A 21,889-nucleotide genomic window follows, 5' to 3' on the forward strand; every position below is an offset into this window, starting at 1 on the left:
TGTGCGATTATGTGATTAGTTCATCACCTCTTTAGTGAAACAAGTCTGGTTTATTCTGTGGTGTCAGGTTAGGCCCACTGTCTCCCAAGCAAATACAGACAGAGAGAGGGTGGTACTGGTAGATTGATATGGGTAAAGAGAGTGGGTGGCATAGATGAAATGGGAGTATCTATGAGAGTATCTACACTGACAGAGCGAGTAGCTAAGTGGTTAGGTGTTGCTCAGAAGGTCATGTGTTCGAACCCCAGGCCCACCATGCTGCCACTGCTGGGCCCCTCAGTTGTATAAATTAAGGTGTATAAATTATAAGTCACTCTGAATAAGAGTGTCTGCTAAATGCCGTAAATGTACAGATGTGTGTGAAGATGACCATTAAATCTGTGTGAAGTAAACAATAGCTCTGGATTGCCTTCAGGGACAATAGCCAGTTGAACTAGAAATACTCGCTGTACTAAAAGTATTTTTCAATTTAATGTACAATTCTTTGTTTTATTCATTGTCATAATGAACATCACCGGTGTCCAGTTACATGTGAAGGCCAGTTAGTTGGTTTCTTCATTAACGTGAAAAGTTCAGTGAGGTTCCAGTGTGTGTACAGTGGAAAGACCATTTGTCAACAAAGTGTTCCTTGTGGCCAGATACACACACAAACAGCTTGACATTCTCTCTTTCAACAAATAAAGGTGTTACACAATTGTTCACAGCAGCTTCAGAGACATAGCTATGAAGCTTTTCCCAACTCAATCTTCTTCTGTATGGCTCTTGCTGAGTGGTATATTAAAGAATCGATGAGTCCAGCAACTAGAAGAAGAGAAAAGGAATAATCTAACTTGCAGTTATGGCATAAATGTTGGGTACAAACAGTCATGTCACGTACCTGTGAAAACACCACCTATAATAGCACACACTCCAGTTAAGAAGTGAGTGAATGACCTGGGAGAACAAACAACAGTTAATCAGAGTGCTCTCTTGTAAATGCTTATTTCAATGACATGTAAACAATATATGAGCTTGTGTGTTCTGTGAAAACATACCGCTGTTTCTCTGTGAATTTGACCATCATGGGTGAGAGCTCATACAACACAAATACACCAGGCAAGCCCTGATCCCCAATTAGACCATTGGCTATTTTTTCGTGTCTGGTCACTGAAAATTGGTTTGTTTTCACCACCTAAGTTAACAGAAACCATTTAGGCATAGAATCAAGCCACTGTTTAGTACAGTACATACAATTTTCTGTTTAGCTGGACACATCACTGACATCTGTGAAGTTTCCTTTTTAATTCAAAGACCTCCTGTATTAGTATTTTGTTGAGTAATATTTTGATTTTAGCAAAATCACATATCTATACCCTAAATTGCTTTATTTTCCCCTTTATTGCTATATTTTGTATGACAAAAATATATACATGATTTTGCTGGGAGGAATATTAATTTCAGTTGTTGCTGCCTCACAGCGCTATGATCCTGAGTTTGATCGTGAGCTCAGGTTCCTGTCTGTGTTGAGTTTCTCTGAATGTTCATGTCCAAGGTCGGTTCCTGTGGGTTCTATGGGATACCTCCCAAAAATATTTGCTTATATATAACTTATAAGATCCCGCCACTGTACTGGCATCCCATCTGGGGCTTATATTATAGCATACATCCTTCTTATTTACAAGCCAATGCAGATTTCAGAACTAATATATCAACAACGTATCGATTTAATAGTTTTATTGTCCGCATTACAGCTACAGTCTCCTGCATAGTAGGAATGTCGTATTTACGAGTTGAAAGCACATAAACACCACCACAAAGTCGGAATTACGAGTGGCGAACTCTGTGATGTCGGAGTTTCCGAGTTGGTGCTTGTCAGTAAGAAAACAGTGTCTGTAGTTTGTGATAAGTCTTTAACTGGCTTTTTAATGGGCAATAAATCGATTGTTGTTCGTTTTGTAGAGCTAAATGTAAAAGCACGTCGTAATTACGACTTCCCAAGATGACTTGAACGTACAGTGTAAGTTTCTCACTTTAGCTCATGATTTAAATTTAATTTGCTTTTTCACTTGTAGGAAACTCACCTCTCCGTCTCCCTTCACGTAAACTGTTGGGACTATTTTCACGAAGTACTGGTACATCATTGACGCTGGAAAATAAAGGAGGCTGTAATTAAAAAGAATAAAAAAAAAATAAAAAATACACACACAGCTGCAGTATTAGGCTCCGCCTGTAGGGGGCGGCCAACTGGTTCTTTTCTCTTTCCTCCATTTCCTTTTTCCGGTTACGTTCTAAATCGACAACACGCAGCAGCTACAAACTACGAGCCTCGAATCAAGTTTAAAACGATTCTGAGGGGGAACAAAATAATAATAACTCGGTCAGTTATTTGGGAAAGGTATAAACTATCTGGACTTTCTACATTCTGCAACGCCAAGGTCGTATTTTTTAAAGGTTTCAAAGCAAGAGCTAGGTGTCACATTAGCATCGCTGCACATTAGCTTAACTGCTACCTAGTTACACTTAACTACCCGAATGCATACGAGCACAACTGGATTAGCTGTTTTACTACAAAGCAGCTAGCTAACAGAAATACAGAGAGTATCTAAACGTCGCTTATTGTGTCTTCGGCTAAAATTAAAGTACCTTGATGTTGATGTGTGTCGCTCGATATATACATGATATATACACTATTATTAATTGGTAATAAAAAGGAATTGTTTGGGTTACTAGCTAGCAGCAGCTAAACGTGTGTGTTATCTCCTTTAGATCTCCACAGAGCACAGATGCCTGTAGCTGTAGGACCGTATGGACAGACACAGCCAAACTGTTTCGACAGAGTCAAAATGGGCTTCATGATGGGTTTTGCAGTCGGAATGGCTGCTGGTGCCATGTTTGGAACTTTCTCCTGTCTCAGGTGAGCTCTCTACTTCACTACAGGCTATAAAATGGTTCCCAGCTTACTGAGGATAAAACCAACCTGGTCTGTCTGGTACAGTGGTCCAATTGTATAACCCAATTTAGACAAGGAGCCTTATGTAAGGATTATAAGCCCAGTGTCCCTGACTTGCTGCAACTAGATAGATGACATCATTGTGTCCAATACGACACAGCATGTAGACTACTTTTTATGGTTCTATATTATTTAACTAACATACTCCTGTTTCTACACAGAATTGGGATGAGAGGTCGAGAGCTGATGAGTGGAGTTGGAAAGACCATGATGCAAAGCGGGGGTACATTTGGGACCTTCATGGCCATTGGCATGGGTATTCGATGCTGACACTGCTGTTCACTTTACTTTACTCTGGATTCCTTTCATATATTCAGAATGCCACACAACTGAGTTTCTGTATTTAAATTGTAATTAAAAACACTTAAGATAAACAGGTGCAAGAACTTTGGAATTTGTCCTCTTGTGATTGCTATCGGAGGGATTTAATGAAGGAGAGACGCAATCATCAGTTTCTCCTACTAGCATGGATATATCCGTTGTACTACAAATTAAGATCAAAATTTCACAAATAGTTGAAAGTGACCTGCTAATATTAATGTAAATGACTATTTCAGGGTCAAGACAACCAGTAGCTTGGATATAAAGTAAACTGATTCTGAAGTTCAATTTAGAGCAGACCTCTGTTCAACTGGATTGCCAAACAAAATAAATTTCCATTTTCATTGAAAGATTAGGCCTGCTTCATTTTGAATTGCATGATAGAAAATAACATTCCAATTGAGAGTTTGGTATTTAAATAAATAAATTGTGACAGACTCTTGAGTTGACAGTTGTGTACTGATAAAGTACATATAGCTGTAGTGAAAGGTAAAATCCGTAATTCTTTAAAGCTGGTATTATTAACAAGAGCTACATACCTTGTGTTGCTACAACATTAGTTTCATCTAGTGGGTTGACAATTCCAGGATAATCTTTTCCAAATGAAAGATGTTTAATCAAATGGGTCATGTTGATCTATGGATATTTAAGAAAAATGAAATTAACTTGAATATTATTCTTATTCCACAAATGGAATAAATATTGATATGATATTTGACATTGTAGAATAAATAAAACAATAATCAGGGCTTACATTATCCAGTCCATAACTCTGCAAATCATGAACTGAGGAGGAAAAAAAAGTTTTGGCAAACATGTTATAAGTTGTTTGGTTGTGCAAAGTAACTCCTTGATTCTGATTAGTCAACAAAGTCACAATTCTGGAATGGAAGCAAAGCATAAAACAGTGAGAGACTTTTAAATACAATATATGAATGTATTAAGGGGACTATAAATCTGTGTAAGTAAAAGATTTACTTACTTTCCACAGCATGAACTGCAGAAAGAAGAGAAAGGAGTCATGGTAATACCTGGGCTCCATAAATCACTTAACATTTTACCCATTTCTTTTTATAAAGGGCAATGAACAGCAAACTAAAAGGCAAAACTGTCCTGTTTTATGGAAGTATTTTCTGGACAAATGTATCAAGGCATCAGAAATGCAAATACAAAAGGGAATTGCGAATCCACCTGAATTTTGGCAAGCTCCATACACTGCTTAGGAAGTGAAGTAACACTTGTTTATTTTGATATGTCAGGGTTGTAAGACATAGGAAACGCAATTGTAAATGAACTTTGCTTGTCCATTTGAAATTTGTTAGACATTGTACCTTTGTGTAAAAGAAAATGCAAATGATAAATGATTTTGCATTTTCACTTGAATGATGTCACAATTTGTGTTCACAAATAGAAGACGTAATGGCAAATACGTTTAAAAATTGTCTGGAAAATATTTCCATACTGGGCTGAAAATCTTCAAATATTTATGTAACACCCCCCTCCTCAAAAATAAATGAATAAAATTTACGTCCACCACAAATCTGCAATAAACTGACAAAACTTTGATGTTTTATATTGAAAAATTACAGTACACATTATATAGGTCTTTTCACCACTTTGGAAGTTTAAAGCATGGTTGAAGGAAGGAACTGTCCATTATCCAAAACATACAAGCTCATCAGATTTAGTGCCATTCTGTCTGAGAAATGCAGCAAATCTCCATCATCATGGAGCAAGACAATGAACCAAAAACCTGAAAGGTTTTCAACGGTTTCAAAGGGAACATATTTAAGGCTTGATGTAGTTGCTGTTAAGTCTCTCTGTTCCTATACATCTTCATTTAAAAATACTGGGTGGTCTACTAACAAAGGTGCCATATTCTAAGCTGTTAAACATGTCTTTGAGGTAAAGATCAGAAAATAAAAGCTGACATTCTTGGATGTGTTCATTCATTCTGTTAGCCCCCTAACACTAATACCTTCCATTGCCCACACCTGGGGTAATCTGGTCTTTCATTTTTCCTGACACCATCATACAGATTCCTCATCCACAAAACCCGTGTGCACTATTAGGCTGCACAAAGGTGGATTTAGGAAGGAATACACAGGCAGTGTATTTTTCTACATCAACAGCTGGACAAAGTCACAATGGAGGAGAAAACCCAGAAACTTTTGTAAGAACTAAAAGGTTATATATTTTAAAAACATTTATATATATTAAAAATGTTTTAAAAGCGAGAAAAGCTCTAATGCCTTTAAATATGGCAACACTGCAACCAATCGTCTCTCACATCAAGGCTAATCCTCGCTAGACTCACACGAGTTCAGTAACAGAACTAACAGATCCACAGAGGATGGCATTTTCTTGTGCTTCATACTGTCCTGACTCACCTGGAGCAACAGTGCACATACAGTACAAACCAAAAGTTTGGACACACCACCTATTTAACAGGACAATGACCCCAAACACACCACTTTTTTGTTATGTATGTATATAATTCCACGTGTTAATTCATAGTTTTGATGCCTTCAGTGTGAATTTACAATTTTCATAGTCATGAAAATAAAGAAAACTCTTTGAATGAGAAGGTGTGTCCAAACTTTTGGTCTGTACTGTACATGAAGATGTTATATGTGGCATAAATCTGCTGTCAATCCCAGCGAGTTCACCTCCAAACACCACAAATAATGCATTGGGTCATCACAATGCAACTGGATCCTGAACAGATCATGCTCAGGCAGTGAGACAGGGCCCTATACTCCACTTTAACTCTGAGATTTGGCATACCTTAATGATGTTTGCTGAGCACATCCTCTACTACCATTTCACACATGACTGTGTTCCTACATTTGCCACAAACAAAATGATTTGACCTGTTTACAGATGACAAGGGTAACAAGTGCAAAAACTGGTGAGCTGGTGCTCAGAGAACAACCTGTCCCTCAAAGACAAAGAACCTAAGTAGCAAGGAAGGTCACAGTCTTTATCAAATGCAACAGAGTGGACAGCATGGCCAGCTTCAGGTTCCCAGGGATTTAATGACGCAGGAGTTCAGATGGCCAAATAACACCAATGTCTGTTTTCCGGAGGATGCTGCAGAAAGCTGGGCTGCCCCAACAGCTGCTGGTGACTTTCTACTTATAGAATAATCTAACATACAGCATCTGTGTGCACAGAAACTGATAGCAGAAAAAGCTATACAGCAGGATGTCTCCAGTGCACAGATCATTGGGATACAGCTCTCAGCCCTGAAAGACATCTACAGCTGACACAACTTCAGAAAAGATCTGGGACACTGCCCACACCACCATCTGTTTGTTTCATCTGGATACAATACAAAGCCATATGCACCTGCATAAATGCGATGGATATACAAAGTCTACACACCCTTGGAATTTTAAAAACTAAGAAAAGTTATGTCCAAATGTTTTCACCCTCAATGTGAAACTATAAAAATTAAGTAAAAAAAAAAAAGTTTGCACACCAGTGTTCAGAATAAACCAATCTCGCGGTCAAAATAAACGATCATACAGCTGTCATCAGTTTATTTATTCTGATTCAAATAAAGATCAACGGTTTCTGTAGGATTTTCGTCTTGGTTTCTGGCAGCATGTGACGGCTCAAGCAAAGACAAAGAATCTTTCTAGGTAGGCTGCCAAAAGACCTACAGCAACATTAATGGAGCTACAGGAATATCTGGCATGTCCAGGTTACTGCTCATTTGCATCCTAAACCTCTCATCTGGACAAGAAGGTTGCACTACAGAACACTGACAGCTGCTATAGTTAATAAACTTATTTCTCAGGGAATAATATATTTAGCCATAGTCTATATCCCAAACTGCACCATTATTGACAACACCGTATACTGACTAAGGAAGTACTGTACGTGTTTTAAATGTATAGTTTATTTTCTATTTCTTATATAGCATCTATAAAGGAAATTGAAAACCTAGTTTCATTGTACTTGTGCAATAACAATGAAGATATTCTATATATTCTTATATATATCGTACTGTCTCATGTTTATCATTTGACCTCAAACCCTAAAGTCTTCAGCGTATTCAGAAGTGTTGGTTATAAACTGAGTTACTTTTCATAAAAATTCTTCCCACCAGAATGAAACTAAATCATGGTTCACTTGGATGAGGATGTGACCCCTGATCTTGACACCTGTCAAAATAAGCTGAACTAAAAAAAACAAAACAAATAGTTTGCTTGGTTCACGATACAAGATAGGTGAAAAAAACAACAGAAGAAAAAATAATGATAATAATAAGAGCCAGTGGAAGAATTTACAAGCACATGCATTGTGACATCAAACAAAGAAGAGATGAAGGATGAAGGATGCTCTACAAAATCTAACTTAATACTGTATTTTTTAGTCTTCTAATGAGCTGATGATTACATGCATACATCACCTGTTATGGAGAACCTTACTTTATAAACTAATTGCTACCAAAAATCCAAGACTGAATCTGGGCTGATAGGAAAATAAACTGGCATCAGTACTCACCATGAACATGAGACTGCTGAAAGCTCTTTCCAGGGGCAAAGTGGAAATTACCAGCAACCTAAAGCAAGAAATAAACTTTTATTTAAGGCAACTTCCAAGTAAGATTATGATTAGAAAAGGTGTGTTGTATAAGTATTCATTGCATGCCTGGAATGGAATTATATGTCATGAATATGCATTGCTTTTAGGGCTTGAGTGCTACCTTATTGACCTCGAGGAAGCCATAGACCTGGCAACCTTCATTCTTTTGCTCTTGCATTTTCTGACTGAAGCCCTCTCTCTTGCACTGCTCAATGGTGTCAGGTGTCTTAAAGGCCCAGCCACGGCGACGGTATGCCTCACGCACATCATCACACGTGTTACAGCACCTAAAAATCAGTAAGCCAGTAGTATTTAGAGATCCTTTAACGATATTACATTTTCTTTATAATAAATATTAAAGTATTCTCTTCCCATTGTGGAGAAATTTGAATTTGTGAGTTTGAATCCCCCCCAACCACACACACACACACACACACACACACCCTCCATCTCTGCCTCCTGATTTAGCAGCTCTGTGTGTTGAAGTGCCAGAGGTTTTATGGGAGGTAAATAGTCATCTTTTGCTATATTCAGTTAAAACATGCAACTGAATATTAAGAAAAGTGAAATATGCAGACCTGATCAGATTACTCCTATATGTGCTTCTTGGACATTCCAAAACCATAGGCAATCAAGTAAAGACCCAGATTATTATCACTCTTGAATCAGAATGTATTGCTGCCACTATGTTTTCCGGTAGGTTGCGTTCTTTGGGCAGCTGCTAAATCCAGTTTCATCAGATTGCCAGATGCCAGAACACATTTCCACTGCTACAGAGACCAGTGTTGGCATGCTTTACGACATTCCAGCTGGTACTTGGCATTGTGATCTTAAGCTTGTGTGCAGCTGCTTGGCCAATGAAACCCAGTTCATGAAGTACACGAAGCACTGTTGTTGCTTTTAGAAGCAGTTTGGGTCTCTGTGACTAGTGCAAAAGAGGATACCCCCAAAACCTAAATATATACAATCCTTAATGCTAATTGCACCAAAATTGCAAAATAAATATACCCATGATTTCTATTTCCCCTAATTCACAAAAATATTACTGTAATCTTTAATAGCCCAAAACCCAAATATAAATATCACTTTGCCTGCTAATTGCACCAAAACCCAAAATCAAATACCCACATAACCACCGATAGCCATAAACAGAAATATAAATACCACGTTGCTAGTTGCCCTGAAACTCAAAAAAGGCACTAATGAGAAACTGAACTTTGTTTTCAGCCTTTGTTCTTTTCAACTTGGTCTGATCTCTTATCATTTGAAAGTACTGATTTTATCTTTTGAAGCACTGTATTTCCTTCAATAAATGCAAATCTAGTTTAGTAATGTGTAATTAACCTTCAAACAGCCATAAAGTACACATAAATCTATTGTCAAATTTCCAATCCAATCCGATCAACTAAGTAATCAATGTACAGAGAACGTGCCCCAGCTCAGGAAGAGGAAAAAACCTTACTTCAAAGTTTCTGTCTCTGCTCCATAGCAGCTCTCACAACGATCTGGATCCAGCGTACTAGGATCAAAAATCTCACCCTCTTCTTTGCCCAAATCTAAAGAGAGAGTATCATTCTGTTTGCAAATGAGCCATGTTTCACCATTTCACTTTTACTTAAGTATATCAGTTATGTCCAATAGTCAAATGGATTATACCAACCATGTTTCTCTGCTTCAGCAGTGACGGATTTGCCATCCTTATCCAGTCTCTTCTTGAAGAGGTTGTGCTCCACATCCAGCTGCTGCTCTCCTGCTACATCCATGGCATCAATGCTCAGATCTGTTGGATATGAATATAAAAAGCACTTATAAAATGCAATACCATATCAAGGGAGACATGGTTATTAATGAAAATGTGGAAAAGACATTTATTTACTCACAAGCACATGGCATATGAGGAAATATGAAATCAATGTTAATCTTTAGCTTGTCTCCTCTTGAGGTATCCACAAAGAGTTCAGGGTGGACCTGTAATGAAAGGTTTTGCCCAACAAATCTTTCCTTTAGGTTATATTTAGCTGTCAAAATAACAGTGTATGTTAGAGTAAAGTGTTACCAATTACGCGAGAAATATTTTCCTTGCTAATCAAAATCAAAAAAGTTGTCTTACACACACTGAATTGTGTGCAGGATACAAATTGCAAACACTCTGGTCTGTTTTGGTCTTCCTCACACACACACACACACACACACACACACACACACACACACACACACACACACACACACACACACACACAGAGTCCTGTAACTGCTGTAATCCTGCTACCCAGTAAATTAGAATCATGCACCTGTCTATATGTCTAATTTTGCAGTGAGGACTGGAACGTGTTACCCGGATAGATGAATGTGTAAAGTACAGTTTGGGCCTTTATTTCTGAAATGTTACAACTAAAATTCTGTCCAGCACTATATATTCTGTCCTGAATCCTTGTATCTCTCATGGTGTTCCACATGTATCCACTTATATCTGTGGGACGATTTTACAAATAGAAAAAAATTCAAACATTAAAACATGGTTCATTTGCCCTCTCTCTGACATGCCACCTAACTGCTCTTACCAAGATGCTTGCACACGGTCCACAAATGGAATTACACATCTGTTGACTGGTACTAAAAAATATGATCACGTTATCTCTGTCCTGTCCTCTCTTTACTGAGTACCGATCCATTTTAAAGTTCAGTTTAAAATCCTGCTCTCATCTTATATCACAGAACGTCTCTGTTTGCATCGAGCTTCTAAGTCAGTTAGATCTGCCAATAAAGTTCTCCCACTTGTCACGCCTCAAACTAAAAGGTGACAGAGACTCCACCCCTGTGGAACCAGTTTCTTCTTGACAGTAAAAGTGCTCCTTCACTTCATTATTTAGTTCTCTGTTCCACCCCCCCCCCCGTTTAAAAATTCTAAATTAAAATAAGATTTAGATAAAAAAAATGTAGACATGTTTTAAAACACACACTTCATCAGTTTGTGTTTGTTCATTCAGCAGTTTATTTTTATACTCACCTCTTTGGTAAGATAATATTGCAACTCTGAGACAAACAGGATCAGCATAATAAGCCCACTGATGATTGTTACTGTCAAATGTCACACAAACAAACAAAATAAATAAACAAACCAACAGGTATTTAAAACGCTGACGTTCCTTTGACGTTTTATGCTAATTGTAAACAAGTTTACATTTTTCTTCTTGACGTTTGTAATTCAACAAACTGCCGAAAGGACAAATTTACATCGAGTTTTCACCTACAGTTGTGACGATCTAGTGCTGTATTGTGCACATTTGTACTAGATAACATACAGAAACTGTCAGTACACTTAGCTTGCTACAGACTAGCAATTTGGTAAAGATTACACTGTCTAAAGCCTTTAGAGTTTTTATTTATGCAGATTTAACCAAACCCACCTGTTGCCCCGCCACACGTTTTGATTCTAAAATCTTCTAGAGTCTTTGGATAGGCATCAAATTGTTTAAGTTTATTAAATGCATCCATCTTCCTTTCCTACTGCAGTGACGTTTCCGCCTTTTCGGGTTCCACTGGTTCTCTTCCGGTGTTACACCGAATTCTGGGAGAATCGGGTGCCTGCAGGTGGCGCTGTTTTGTCATTGGAATTCATCGCCATTGTGTGTGTGTGTGTGTGTGTGTGTGTGTGTGTGTGTGTGTGTGTGTGTGTGTGTGTGTGTGTGTGTGTGTGTGTGTGTGTGTGTGTGAGAGAGAGAGAGAGAGAGAGAGAGAGAGAGAGACAGAGACAGAGGGAAGGAGAGAGAGAAAGAGAGAGCGAGCGAGTGAGTGTGTGTGAGAGAGACAGAGAGAAGGAGAGAGACAAAGGAAAGAAGAGAGTGTGTGTGTGTGTGTGTGAGAGAGAGAGAGAAAGAGAGAGAGAGAGAGAGAGTGTGTGTGTGTGTGTGTGTGTGTGTGTGTGTGTGTGAGAGAGAGAGAGAGAGAGAGAGAGAGAGAGAGAGAGAGAGAGAGAGAGAGAGAGGGAGGTACTCCATACATATAACTCCTAACTCCATACATATTACTCCATATAAATCCATACATATTACTCCATACATATAACTCCATACATATTGCTCCATACCTATAACTCCATATATATAATTCCATACATATAACGCCATATTACTCCATACATATAACTTCATACATATAACTCCATATATATATAACAACATATAACTCCATACATATTACTCCATACATATAACTCCATACATATTACTCCATATAACTCCATATAACTCCATATAACTCCATACATATAACTCCATATAACTCCATACATATAACTCCATATTACTCCATACATATAACTCCATATTACTCCATACATATAACTCCATATAACTCCATACATATAACTCCATATAACTCCATATTACTCCATACATATAACTCCATATTACTCCATACATATAACTCCATATAACTCCATATAACTCCATATTACTCCATACATATAACTCCATATAACTCCATACATATAACTCCATATAACTCCATACATATAACTCCATATAACTCCATATATATAACTCCATATAACTCCATACATATTACTCCATATTACTCCATACATATTACTCCATATTACTCCATACATATTACTCCATATTACTCCATACATATTACTCCATATTACTCCATACATATTACTCCATATTACTCCATACATATAACTCCATACATATTACTCCATATAACTCCATACATATAACTCCATATAACTCCATACATATTACTCCATATAACTCCATACATATAACTCCATATAACTCCATACATATAACTCCATACATATTACTCCATATAACTCCATACATATAACTCCATATAACTCCATACATATTACTCCATATAACTCCATACATATAACTCCATATAACTCCATACATATTACTCCATATAACTCCATACATATAACTCCATATAACTCCATACATATAACTCCATATAACTCCATACATATAACTCCATATAACTCCATACATATAACTCCATACATATAACTCCATATAACTCCATACATATTACTCCATATAACTCCATACATATAACTCCATATAACTCCATACATATTACTCCATATAACTCCATACATATAACTCCATATAACTCCATACATATAACTCCATACATATTACTCCATATAACTCCATACATATAACTCCATATAACTCCATACATATAACTCCATATAACTCCATACATATTACTCCATATAACTCCATACATATAACTCCATATAACTCCATACATATTACTCCATATAACTCCATACATATAACTCCATATAACTCCATACATATAACTCCATACATATTACTCCATATAACTCCATACATATAACTCCATATAACTCCATACATATTACTCCATATAACTCCATACATATAACTCCATACATATAACTCCATATAACTCCATACATATAACTCCATACATATAACTCCATACATATAACTCCATACATATAACTCCATATAACTCCATACATATAACTCCATATAACTCCATACATATAACTCCATATAACGCCATACATATAACTCCATACATATAACTCCACACCGAGACGTTGTGAGAAAAAGTTAAAGGCATTTCAGTAGGTGGCGGAAATGCTGCTAGTGGGAACTTGTCATATAAGAAGAAGAAGAAGAAGTAGCCGCAGCCAGCGGAAGTCTATCCGAAAGGGAAGAATATGGCGGCGCTCAGATTGGTCGTGTCCCGGTGCGGTAGGACCTTCTTACATGCACCAAAAACGGAGCACGTACCTCGGGTACGTTAGATATATATATGTATATATGTATGTATAAATATAATTGTATATGTATACATACATATATACATATTAACCTAAGTACATTAATTGTGTTATTTGTCTTTGAGAAGCTAGAATATAAACGCTGTGTTCCTGTGAGACTGAGCTAAAGGTCACAGTGGCACTTATATACTGTAAGGGCGTTTCTTCACTGTGCTAAGTGATCAAATCTGATCTGATCTAATCCCAAAGGTTACAAATTTAGTGATTGCTCGAGTTTTGGATTCAATGGGAATCTTTTATCACTGACCTAATCTGGATGATCTGGTGATCTAAAGCCTTGTATTGTTCTATTGCAGTAGATCAGTTACCTGTATGACTTCTTACTACATTTATTACCTAAATTATCTTTTTGTCCTTTATAGTGCTGTGATTATTTTTCAGCTTTTTTTTCAAATATCAGAGCTGACACTCGGGCATCATTTGTACTCTTGAGTTGATCTGTAAAGGAGACTCTGTCATTTTAATTTGGCTTTTGGTGGATTGAGTTTCTCCCACCTCTTTAAACATCATGACCTTTTTGAGTTTTGAATGCAAGCTTTAGGTATTAACTGATATAAAAAAGCACCAAGCTTTAACCTAAATTGAGCAAGATTTCAATCTCCAGCGCTTATTTACTAGCACATATTCAAAATAAGTTTTGAGTTTCCTGTTGATAGCAACCGATGACAAAGCCAGTCATCGTTGTCGTTGTCGTCATCTCGCATGCTTTTGGCCAAAGAAACGGAATGATCGATCAGATGTAGTACAAGTTTTATTTCCTCATACTAATCTATTTTAGGGAAGGTACAGCAATCTCTGAGATGTCTTGCATTAGAAAAAAGAAAAAACAAAAAAGTATAAAACATTCCCCATGTTCTCACTAATTTGGACACATGCCTGTTCTCTCCCTACAGACTTACTACTGGGCAGGTTGACAGTCCAGGTTTTTCAAATTGCTACTTTTTTGTTTGTTTGGCCCCACAAATTTAGAATGACTCTACAAATAACGTATAACTTAGACAAGCACAAATCGAAAATATATGATATATAGAAAAATATAGAAAAATAATGAATTAAATAATGATAAATTCAGTAATTATTGAGGAGAAACACCTCAGAATACAAGATCATTGATTATGAATGACTTTGTGCCAAGGTTTTGAAACACTTTTACAGCTGATTTACGTTACCATATGTATTAGAACACTACATATAAACATCTGTTTTAATAATGTTAATAATAAATGTGTTAAAATTGCACATACAAAAAGAAGTCCCAACTGTTACTTTACATCATTTTTACTTTTTACATATAAACCCACTAGTATTAATTCCAGTTTTATGAAATCAAAATATGCTTTTTATATATATATATATATATATATATATATATATATATATATATATATATATATATATATATATATAAACTAAGTGTAACATGTTTTTGAGTCCAGAGGATAGTGTTTCTTTATTATTTGCCAGAAATTAATTTGCTAGAAATTAGTAAATGATTTTCAATAAAGAATTTATTAATTTATCCACTACTTACTAACCAATAAAAAAAATACCACTTATGTACAGACCACTGCATATCAGAAGTCTAATGCTAACTTGCATTATGCTGCATTTTATCCATAGCTATATAATGATAGTCTTCTGCTAGATAACTGCTGTCGCATAGCTTTCCATTTATCTTTAAATCAACATCAAAACAATCTGCCATTATTCATTGGTTATAACCACCTTAACTGAAGTGCACTTGTTTTGCTTGCATAGGTTTCAGATAAATGATTCTGATCTTTATGTGCCTTCTAGCTCAACATGTCCTTTTCTAGTTTGCCAAAGGGGAGAAAGTTGGCCCTGACCACCCTGGGAGTGTTAACTACAGGAGGGGCAGGACTGGCTCTGGTGCTCCATCAGTCCGTTAGTGCTTCAGAATTGGAGCTGCATCCTCCCAGTTATCCCTGGAGCCATAATGGTTTAGTGTCTGCTCTTGACCACAGCAGGTATTAAATGCCCTAGAATAAACAAGACATGTTCTTAGATTTTTATATCTGCTTAGATTTTGATCTCACATTATGGTTAGCTTAAAAATCAGAACTAAAAACGATTTATTATAAAACTGTTTTTTCAGTTTTTAGTGTTTCCAGAAATGGAATGCAGGGGTACTGGTGGTATTTTGAAAATCTAATAGAAGTTGAATATTGCATTGGAATTTTTTAGTATGTTTGACCAACGTAGTTCCATACGATTTAAATTAGATTTTTTTAAACTATATTCAGAAGGATTTGTAAGTCAGTCGTTCAGACACTTTGTCATTTTGTTTGGTAGCTCATATGATTTGAAGCATTCATATAAAAAGACATCTTTTCAGACAGATTACGAAGTTCTTTTGAAACATGCATAAATCAGCAAACCCAAATCAGATCATTTAGTTTAGCTCACAATTTTATTTGTCTTTGTAGCATCCGTCGTGGGTATCAAGTTTACAAGCAGGTGTGTTCGGCGTGCCACAGTATGGAATATCTGGCCTTCCGTAACTTGGTGGGAGTTTCACACACAGAGGAGGAGGCAAAAGCATTAGCTGAGGAGGTAACAATCTTCATTGTTGGTGAATGTCTTCTAAGTACATTTTTTATATGTATTTATGCGAATTAACATTAGTGAAGGGTTGGTTTGGTTGAAAATATTGATTTGGATTTATTTGTCATAGAAATTATTCAGCATCATTAGACGTGACGTGACGTGACGTACAGCTAAGTATGGTGACCCATACTCAGAATTCGTTCTCTGCATTTAACCCATCCAAAGTGCACACACACACACACACACACACACCATGAACACACACCCGGAGCCATTTATGCTTCTTTTTTTTTCCCCCTTTTTTTTTGGGGGGGGGGGGGGGGGGGTTGGTGCCTTGCTCAAGGGCACATCAGTTGTGGTATTGCTGGCCTGAGACTCGAACCCACAACCTTAGGGTTAGGAGTCAAACTCTCTAACCATTAGGCCACGACTTCCCCTCCTAGCAATAATATACAAAATGGGTATAGTGTAGTGACACCTTTTTTAAAATGCAGTAAAAACTATAGTTTTGAACCTGATAAAATGAGAAAACAAAATAAGACCGAAAAGGTAACACTGTCCTGAAGGTCCCACAGTTTGGGGAAGGTCCACCTGTGGGTGCAGTAGTGCAGTAGTCCTGCCTGTCTTTGACTAACTTTGGTTCAGCTCATGGCCAAAAAGCAAAGAACGTACGATATCTATTAATGACATAAAGAGTAATCGGATTCATTGTTAATTTGAAAAGCTTAGCCCTGCTACACAACTCCGTGAACAACAGAGCACAGACCTTTTGCCATCTACCAGCCACTTAATGTAAACATATTGACCTGCTAGAGAGACAAACAAATAATCACTTGTGCTATTTATATGAGGATGTAAACTTTTCTCAGTTATTTTTTCAAAAATAAGAAAAATGCAAACATTTGTCCTTATTAGCATAACTGCTAAGTTACTGTGTTTGTTCACTTTGTAAAACTTTGTACATTGCAGCCAAGAGCCTTCTGTTATCCAGGATGTTTTTTTATAAGCACCATACAATGTTAACATCATGGTATGAATAATTTGCAGATTGAAGTTTTGGATGGACCTGATGAGGCGGGAGAAATGTTCACTCGGCCTGGCAAACTTTCTGATTACTTCCCGAAACCATACTCCAGTCCTGAAGCTGCTCGTGCTGCCAACAACGGAGCTCTGCCCCCTGACCTCAGCTATATCGTCAATGCCAGGTAACACATTCAGGACATGCAGGAAGCTGGAATATGGCTTTCTTAGAACATTGCTGTGGTCTTAACTGACAAATACAGCCTACATCGCATGCATGTGTACATTAGACACGATCAAAACACTTTAAGGTCACTGCAGTTTAAGTCGTATTTGAACCTCTACAGTTCTATAGTCTTCTTGCATAAATAAAATATCCTAAATTTCTGACTTTTTAATGAAAAATAAAATTCATTCCAAAAAATTACTTTAGTTTAAATTTGAATAATGAATGAATTAATAAATTGTCTTACTGTAATGGAGATGAGGAAGAGAGCTAATAATCTAAGTTTCTTTTTTTTTTTATACATGATTTCATGCTACATGGGATAGCTTGCTCCTTCATCCGCCTTCATACTTACACATGGTCAAATCAAAAGCATCAGTTACGTTTTTGGGAAGCAAATTTCCTTAGACATGGTTCACATCATTTTATGTTTCCTTTAATATATGATTATTTATTCTGTAATTTATGTAATATTTTCCTTTAATAGCCTTTTCTGACCAATGCTTGTTCTATACTAGATATACAAACTCTACACATCACAGTTAAAATATTAGGTTTTGTTATTTTAAAAACAATTAATGCAATATATTTTCCTTGAATTTGGTTGTTGGGTAGCTTGCCAACGTACTAGAGTGCTTCTAATGTGTTAAAAAAAAAAAAAAAGGAAGCTGGACCAAGTTCATTGGAAGTGTTTATTGAAGATGCTTGTGTAGCATAGCTGTCTCCTGGAACTTAACCTGTACTGTCTGTGTGACCAGACTTTATCCCTGGTAACAAATGGTCTTCAAATAATATACAGATACAGTTAGGACCCCCTACTGGAAAATCTGGAGCCATTATGTTAACTACAGGTGGGGCGCAGGCACAATGTTCTCAGCCGTTTGGTTCGCCCTTTACAGTTATATCTTAATTACATGAACATCAGACATTGATTACATATGAATGACAGGCGTTGATTATACATGAAAGAACTAGACACAAAATCCTTCAATACATAATATCAGACCTTTTAAATGTTTTAGAAAAAAGAAAATCTGTATGCACACATTTATATATGGTCTCTTTGAACCATTTCATTTGACGAACCATTTAAAATGAAATCTCCCTCTTTGTTGGTCTCTCTGTTTGTCTCTCACACAGGCATGGAGGTGAAGACTACATTTTCTCTCTACTAACTGGTTACTGTGACCCACCAGCAGGTGTGTCTATGAGAGAGGGCCTTTACTACAACCCCTTCTTCCCAGGCCAGGCAATTGGAATGGCGCCACCTATTTATAACGAGGTGCTTGAATATGATGATGGTGAGTCATGATGAAAGCTTCCCAAAAGTGTCACTCAAGTATCTCTCTGTCTCCAGTTTACGTTATTCTGGTTTATGAATTTACACCTAATTATTTAATCTACACTCCTAATTTCATTGACTTTTGTATTATGAAACTATCAACTATAACATTACTAAATCATTTATTCAATGGCAAATTGTGTTTATATACAAGTCAAAGGTCGTCTTGTCCACCTTCCAGCTTAATAAGGAACTTTAGATTTCATTAATGGTGTGGTTATTTTTTTATTTCTGTGTTCTTGGTTAGTTTAAGAGGAAACCCGTTTGTCAAAGATTTTTTTTTATCAGAATGTTTATTATCCCACTAATTTACTCACTAACTTGAGAGAACCCCTGATTAAACAGACATATGCAGTTTGCCAGTTGTTGGTAGTTTGACATTTCTTCTATCCATGTAAACAAACACGTGTTACAATCTTGTCTGAAACTTACATGCTACATTAGAAAAAGACACAGGTGAACGTGTGATTGGTCAGATGGTGTAGATTCTCTGCAAAAACAGCTCTAACTGTAGTTCTGGCTGTGAGGTTTATATTTAATTTACTTATTATAATAATCAATCAGTTAGTTACCTTGTGCAGTTAAACCTCTCTGCGAAAACATAATCAATTAGTATATTTGGACAGACTTTTAAACAGTCCAAAGTAAAGCTAGATTGGGAGCAGAAATCCCAAAAGCAGGTTTAATGGCTTGAACTCTCAACCTTCCATCAGAAGCCTAAAGCCTTATAGAGAAACCAAACCTTTGCATTAGCTGCTGTTTCTAACTGCTTTTATATATCATTGCCCCAGCAATACCACATGAGTGATAGCTGTGTGTAAGCCTTTGTAGTTTTGTTGGGAGATGCACTTGCTTTTGGGCCTGCATTTGCCTCAATTTCTGTTCAGTTTTCACAACATTTGCGTTGTTATGCAATTGTGCAAATTGCAGATGATTTATATATTCGAGCCATAATGACATGGCACATTGAGTTTGAAAAATATTCGACAGCCTGCACAATATAGTTTGGTATTCATCATAAAATACTGCTTATATTACATCTAGTACTTAAACTTACATTTCATGACATAATAGCATACTGTTTAGCTATTAGCACACTATTGCTGTCCTCCTTAGAAGCCATACATAGGAATTTTTAGATCACAAGTAGATGTTCAAGTAGTTGTGGTAGGGGGAAAGGGGTGGCATAGGATGAAAATTGCTGCTGTATTGGCAACTGCTATGACATTTGGTATTACTGTGCTCACTAATTGGAAAGTTTGGGTCACAGTGAAATGAGTTCCTGAGTTGTATTTACAACATTGTGCTGACTTAGACAGCACAACAATACATATGATTCAGACTTTGGCTGTGGCATGGTCGGTAGAATGAAGCCTTATGTCAGTGGTTCTGGCTGGAGGTGGTGGTGTAATGGTGGGGGGAATGATTTCTTCAAACATTTGTAGTCACATACAGTTAAAAAAAAGAGTACAGATAGAATTTGCCAATTATTGTGAAAGAAAAAGACTAGAATTTTATAATTTCTCACACAATATGATCTCTTGTTTCATAGGAACATTAGCCACAATGAGTCAGGTGGCTAAAGATGTGTGTACTTTCCTGAGATGGGCTGCTGAGCCGGAGCATGACCAGCGCAAACGCATGGGACTAAAGGTTGAGTTCTGCATTACGATTTCCACACTGCTGCTGTTCATCTTTTGTACTGTTCTTGATACAAACAGATACATAAGCTTTATGCTTGTGTATCTTTTTTGGTTGGTTATTGGGGTGATTTGAATTATGGTTGGAACGGGAGGAATAATGAATGGTATGATAAACACATAAGCTAATATTCTGTTTTCTTGTACTGTATCACTGTATGTGATCACTCGTGCATGGTAAGCGTATTGCTCTTGCCATGAAGTGACTTTTACAGCACAGAGAGCATATGTTGGGTGTCGCATTCTGCATAAAGAATTTATATCCTTTAATTGTATGCCTATTACTCACAAGCATTTTTGCTCATCTCTCTTAGGTTCAGCTGTATAGAAAATATATGTTTGTTCACTTATCCATAACAAATAATGAAAACCGCTTCTGGTTTCTCTTACTTGCATAACTTTGCTGATAGCATTGTGGATTATATGTGTTGTGTCTGGTGTGGATTTTGTGTAATGCTTCTTTTTTCCCCCATTCTCTTTCTAGTTACTAATGGGTTCAGCTGTCCTTATTCCGCTTGTCTACTACTTGAAGAGGCATAAATGGTCTGTGCTGAAGAGCAGAAAGATCGCCTACAGGCCTCCCAAATAAAGCTGGTCAGAGGGTCCAGCTCCTGTCACAGTTGCTAAATCCAGATTCACATTTGTCAGACTTTTCAACATGTACTGGTTTGTCATGTAGAGTTCCACATTGTTTGCTACCTGAGAAATGGCCACCAACTACAACTGCATTTTGTTTTACTGTATAAATATAAATTATCTAATCAAAACATTTGTTTTTGATTTTTTTTCACTCTAGCATTTTTGTCTTATTTATACTTTACATTAGAGTCGTATCTCTACCCACAGCTTTATGTTTACTCCGTGAAAAAAAACAACATGAAAGAAACATTGAGACTCCAATCCACTTCCTATTCTGTACAGGCAATGATCATGGGAGAATCAATCATTACATCTACCAATCAAATAGAAACATTTTTACAAACCACGCTAAATGTCTTGAAAAGTTCAATGTTAATATGTTGAGAAATGTTTGATATACAGTAGGAAACAATGAGTATTTAGTATATTCTGATATGATTTTTTTAATCAGCTACAGGAGGTGAGTGAATGGGGTTAAATGCTCCAGATGAAGAAATAAGAACTAGGGCATTTAAATGTACACCTCAGGTCTGGAGAGCAAGAGAAATACAGTAGGAATGGCATGTTTGTGACCAGCAGACTTCTTTATTTAATAGGTATTACTATTATCTTAGCACATTTCATAGTATGAATTTAACACAAGTTTACTGCTAAATAC

At 36.7% G+C, this 21,889-nt stretch overlaps 3 protein-coding genes across 7 annotated transcripts; 2 read left to right on the forward strand and 1 right to left on the reverse strand.

Moving 5' to 3' along the window:
* Window positions 1–452: 452 nt before the first annotated feature.
* On the reverse strand, window positions 453–11,494 carry ergic3 (ERGIC and golgi 3). 2 transcript variants are annotated; one of them, XM_027146907.2, is made up of 14 exons: window positions 11,314–11,494; window positions 10,914–10,984; window positions 9,787–9,874; window positions 9,567–9,686; window positions 9,369–9,462; window positions 8,028–8,193; window positions 7,826–7,883; window positions 4,293–4,307; window positions 4,065–4,096; window positions 3,850–3,946; window positions 2,061–2,125; window positions 1,035–1,171; window positions 878–933; window positions 453–801 (listed from the first exon to the last, which is right to left on the reverse strand). In XM_027146907.2, exons 1-14 carry the CDS (start codon window positions 11,399–11,401, stop codon window positions 722–724), a joined length of 1,167 nt encoding a protein of 388 aa, XP_027002708.1. In that variant the 5' UTR covers window positions 11,402–11,494; the 3' UTR covers window positions 453–721. The 2 variants fall into 2 exon arrangements, with proteins under 2 accessions (XP_027002708.1, XP_027002709.1); XM_027146908.2 differs by lacking the exon at window positions 4,293–4,307.
* romo1 (reactive oxygen species modulator 1) lies at window positions 2,205–3,363 on the forward strand. Of its 3 annotated transcripts, none has more exons than XM_027146911.2 (3): window positions 2,205–2,356; window positions 2,746–2,893; window positions 3,151–3,363. In XM_027146911.2, exons 2-3 carry the CDS (start codon window positions 2,763–2,765, stop codon window positions 3,257–3,259), a joined length of 240 nt encoding a protein of 79 aa, XP_027002712.1. In that variant the 5' UTR covers window positions 2,205–2,356; window positions 2,746–2,762; the 3' UTR covers window positions 3,260–3,363. The 3 variants fall into 3 exon arrangements, with proteins under 3 accessions (XP_027002712.1, XP_027002710.1, XP_027002711.1); XM_027146909.2 differs by having other exon boundaries at window positions 2,216–2,374; XM_027146910.2 differs by having other exon boundaries at window positions 2,254–2,414.
* A 2,021-nt stretch (window positions 11,495–13,515) lies between the features above and the next one.
* On the forward strand, window positions 13,516–21,361 carry LOC113643182 (cytochrome c1, heme protein, mitochondrial). 2 transcript variants are annotated; one of them, XM_027147282.2, is made up of 7 exons: window positions 13,534–13,691; window positions 15,534–15,724; window positions 16,184–16,310; window positions 17,352–17,509; window positions 18,691–18,851; window positions 20,445–20,545; window positions 21,077–21,361. In XM_027147282.2, the coding sequence occupies exons 1-7, from the start codon at window positions 13,614–13,616 to the stop codon at window positions 21,179–21,181; spliced, it is 921 nt and encodes a 306-aa protein (XP_027003083.1). In that variant the 5' UTR covers window positions 13,534–13,613; the 3' UTR covers window positions 21,182–21,361. The 2 variants fall into 2 exon arrangements, with proteins under 2 accessions (XP_027003084.2, XP_027003083.1); XM_027147283.2 differs by lacking the exon at window positions 15,534–15,724 and having other exon boundaries at window positions 13,516–13,691.
* Window positions 21,362–21,889: the final 528 nt, after the last annotated feature.

This window comes from Tachysurus fulvidraco, chromosome 5 (genome assembly GCF_022655615.1).
Source record: "Tachysurus fulvidraco isolate hzauxx_2018 chromosome 5, HZAU_PFXX_2.0, whole genome shotgun sequence".
Classification (NCBI taxonomy): domain Eukaryota; kingdom Metazoa; phylum Chordata; class Actinopteri; order Siluriformes; family Bagridae; genus Tachysurus; species Tachysurus fulvidraco.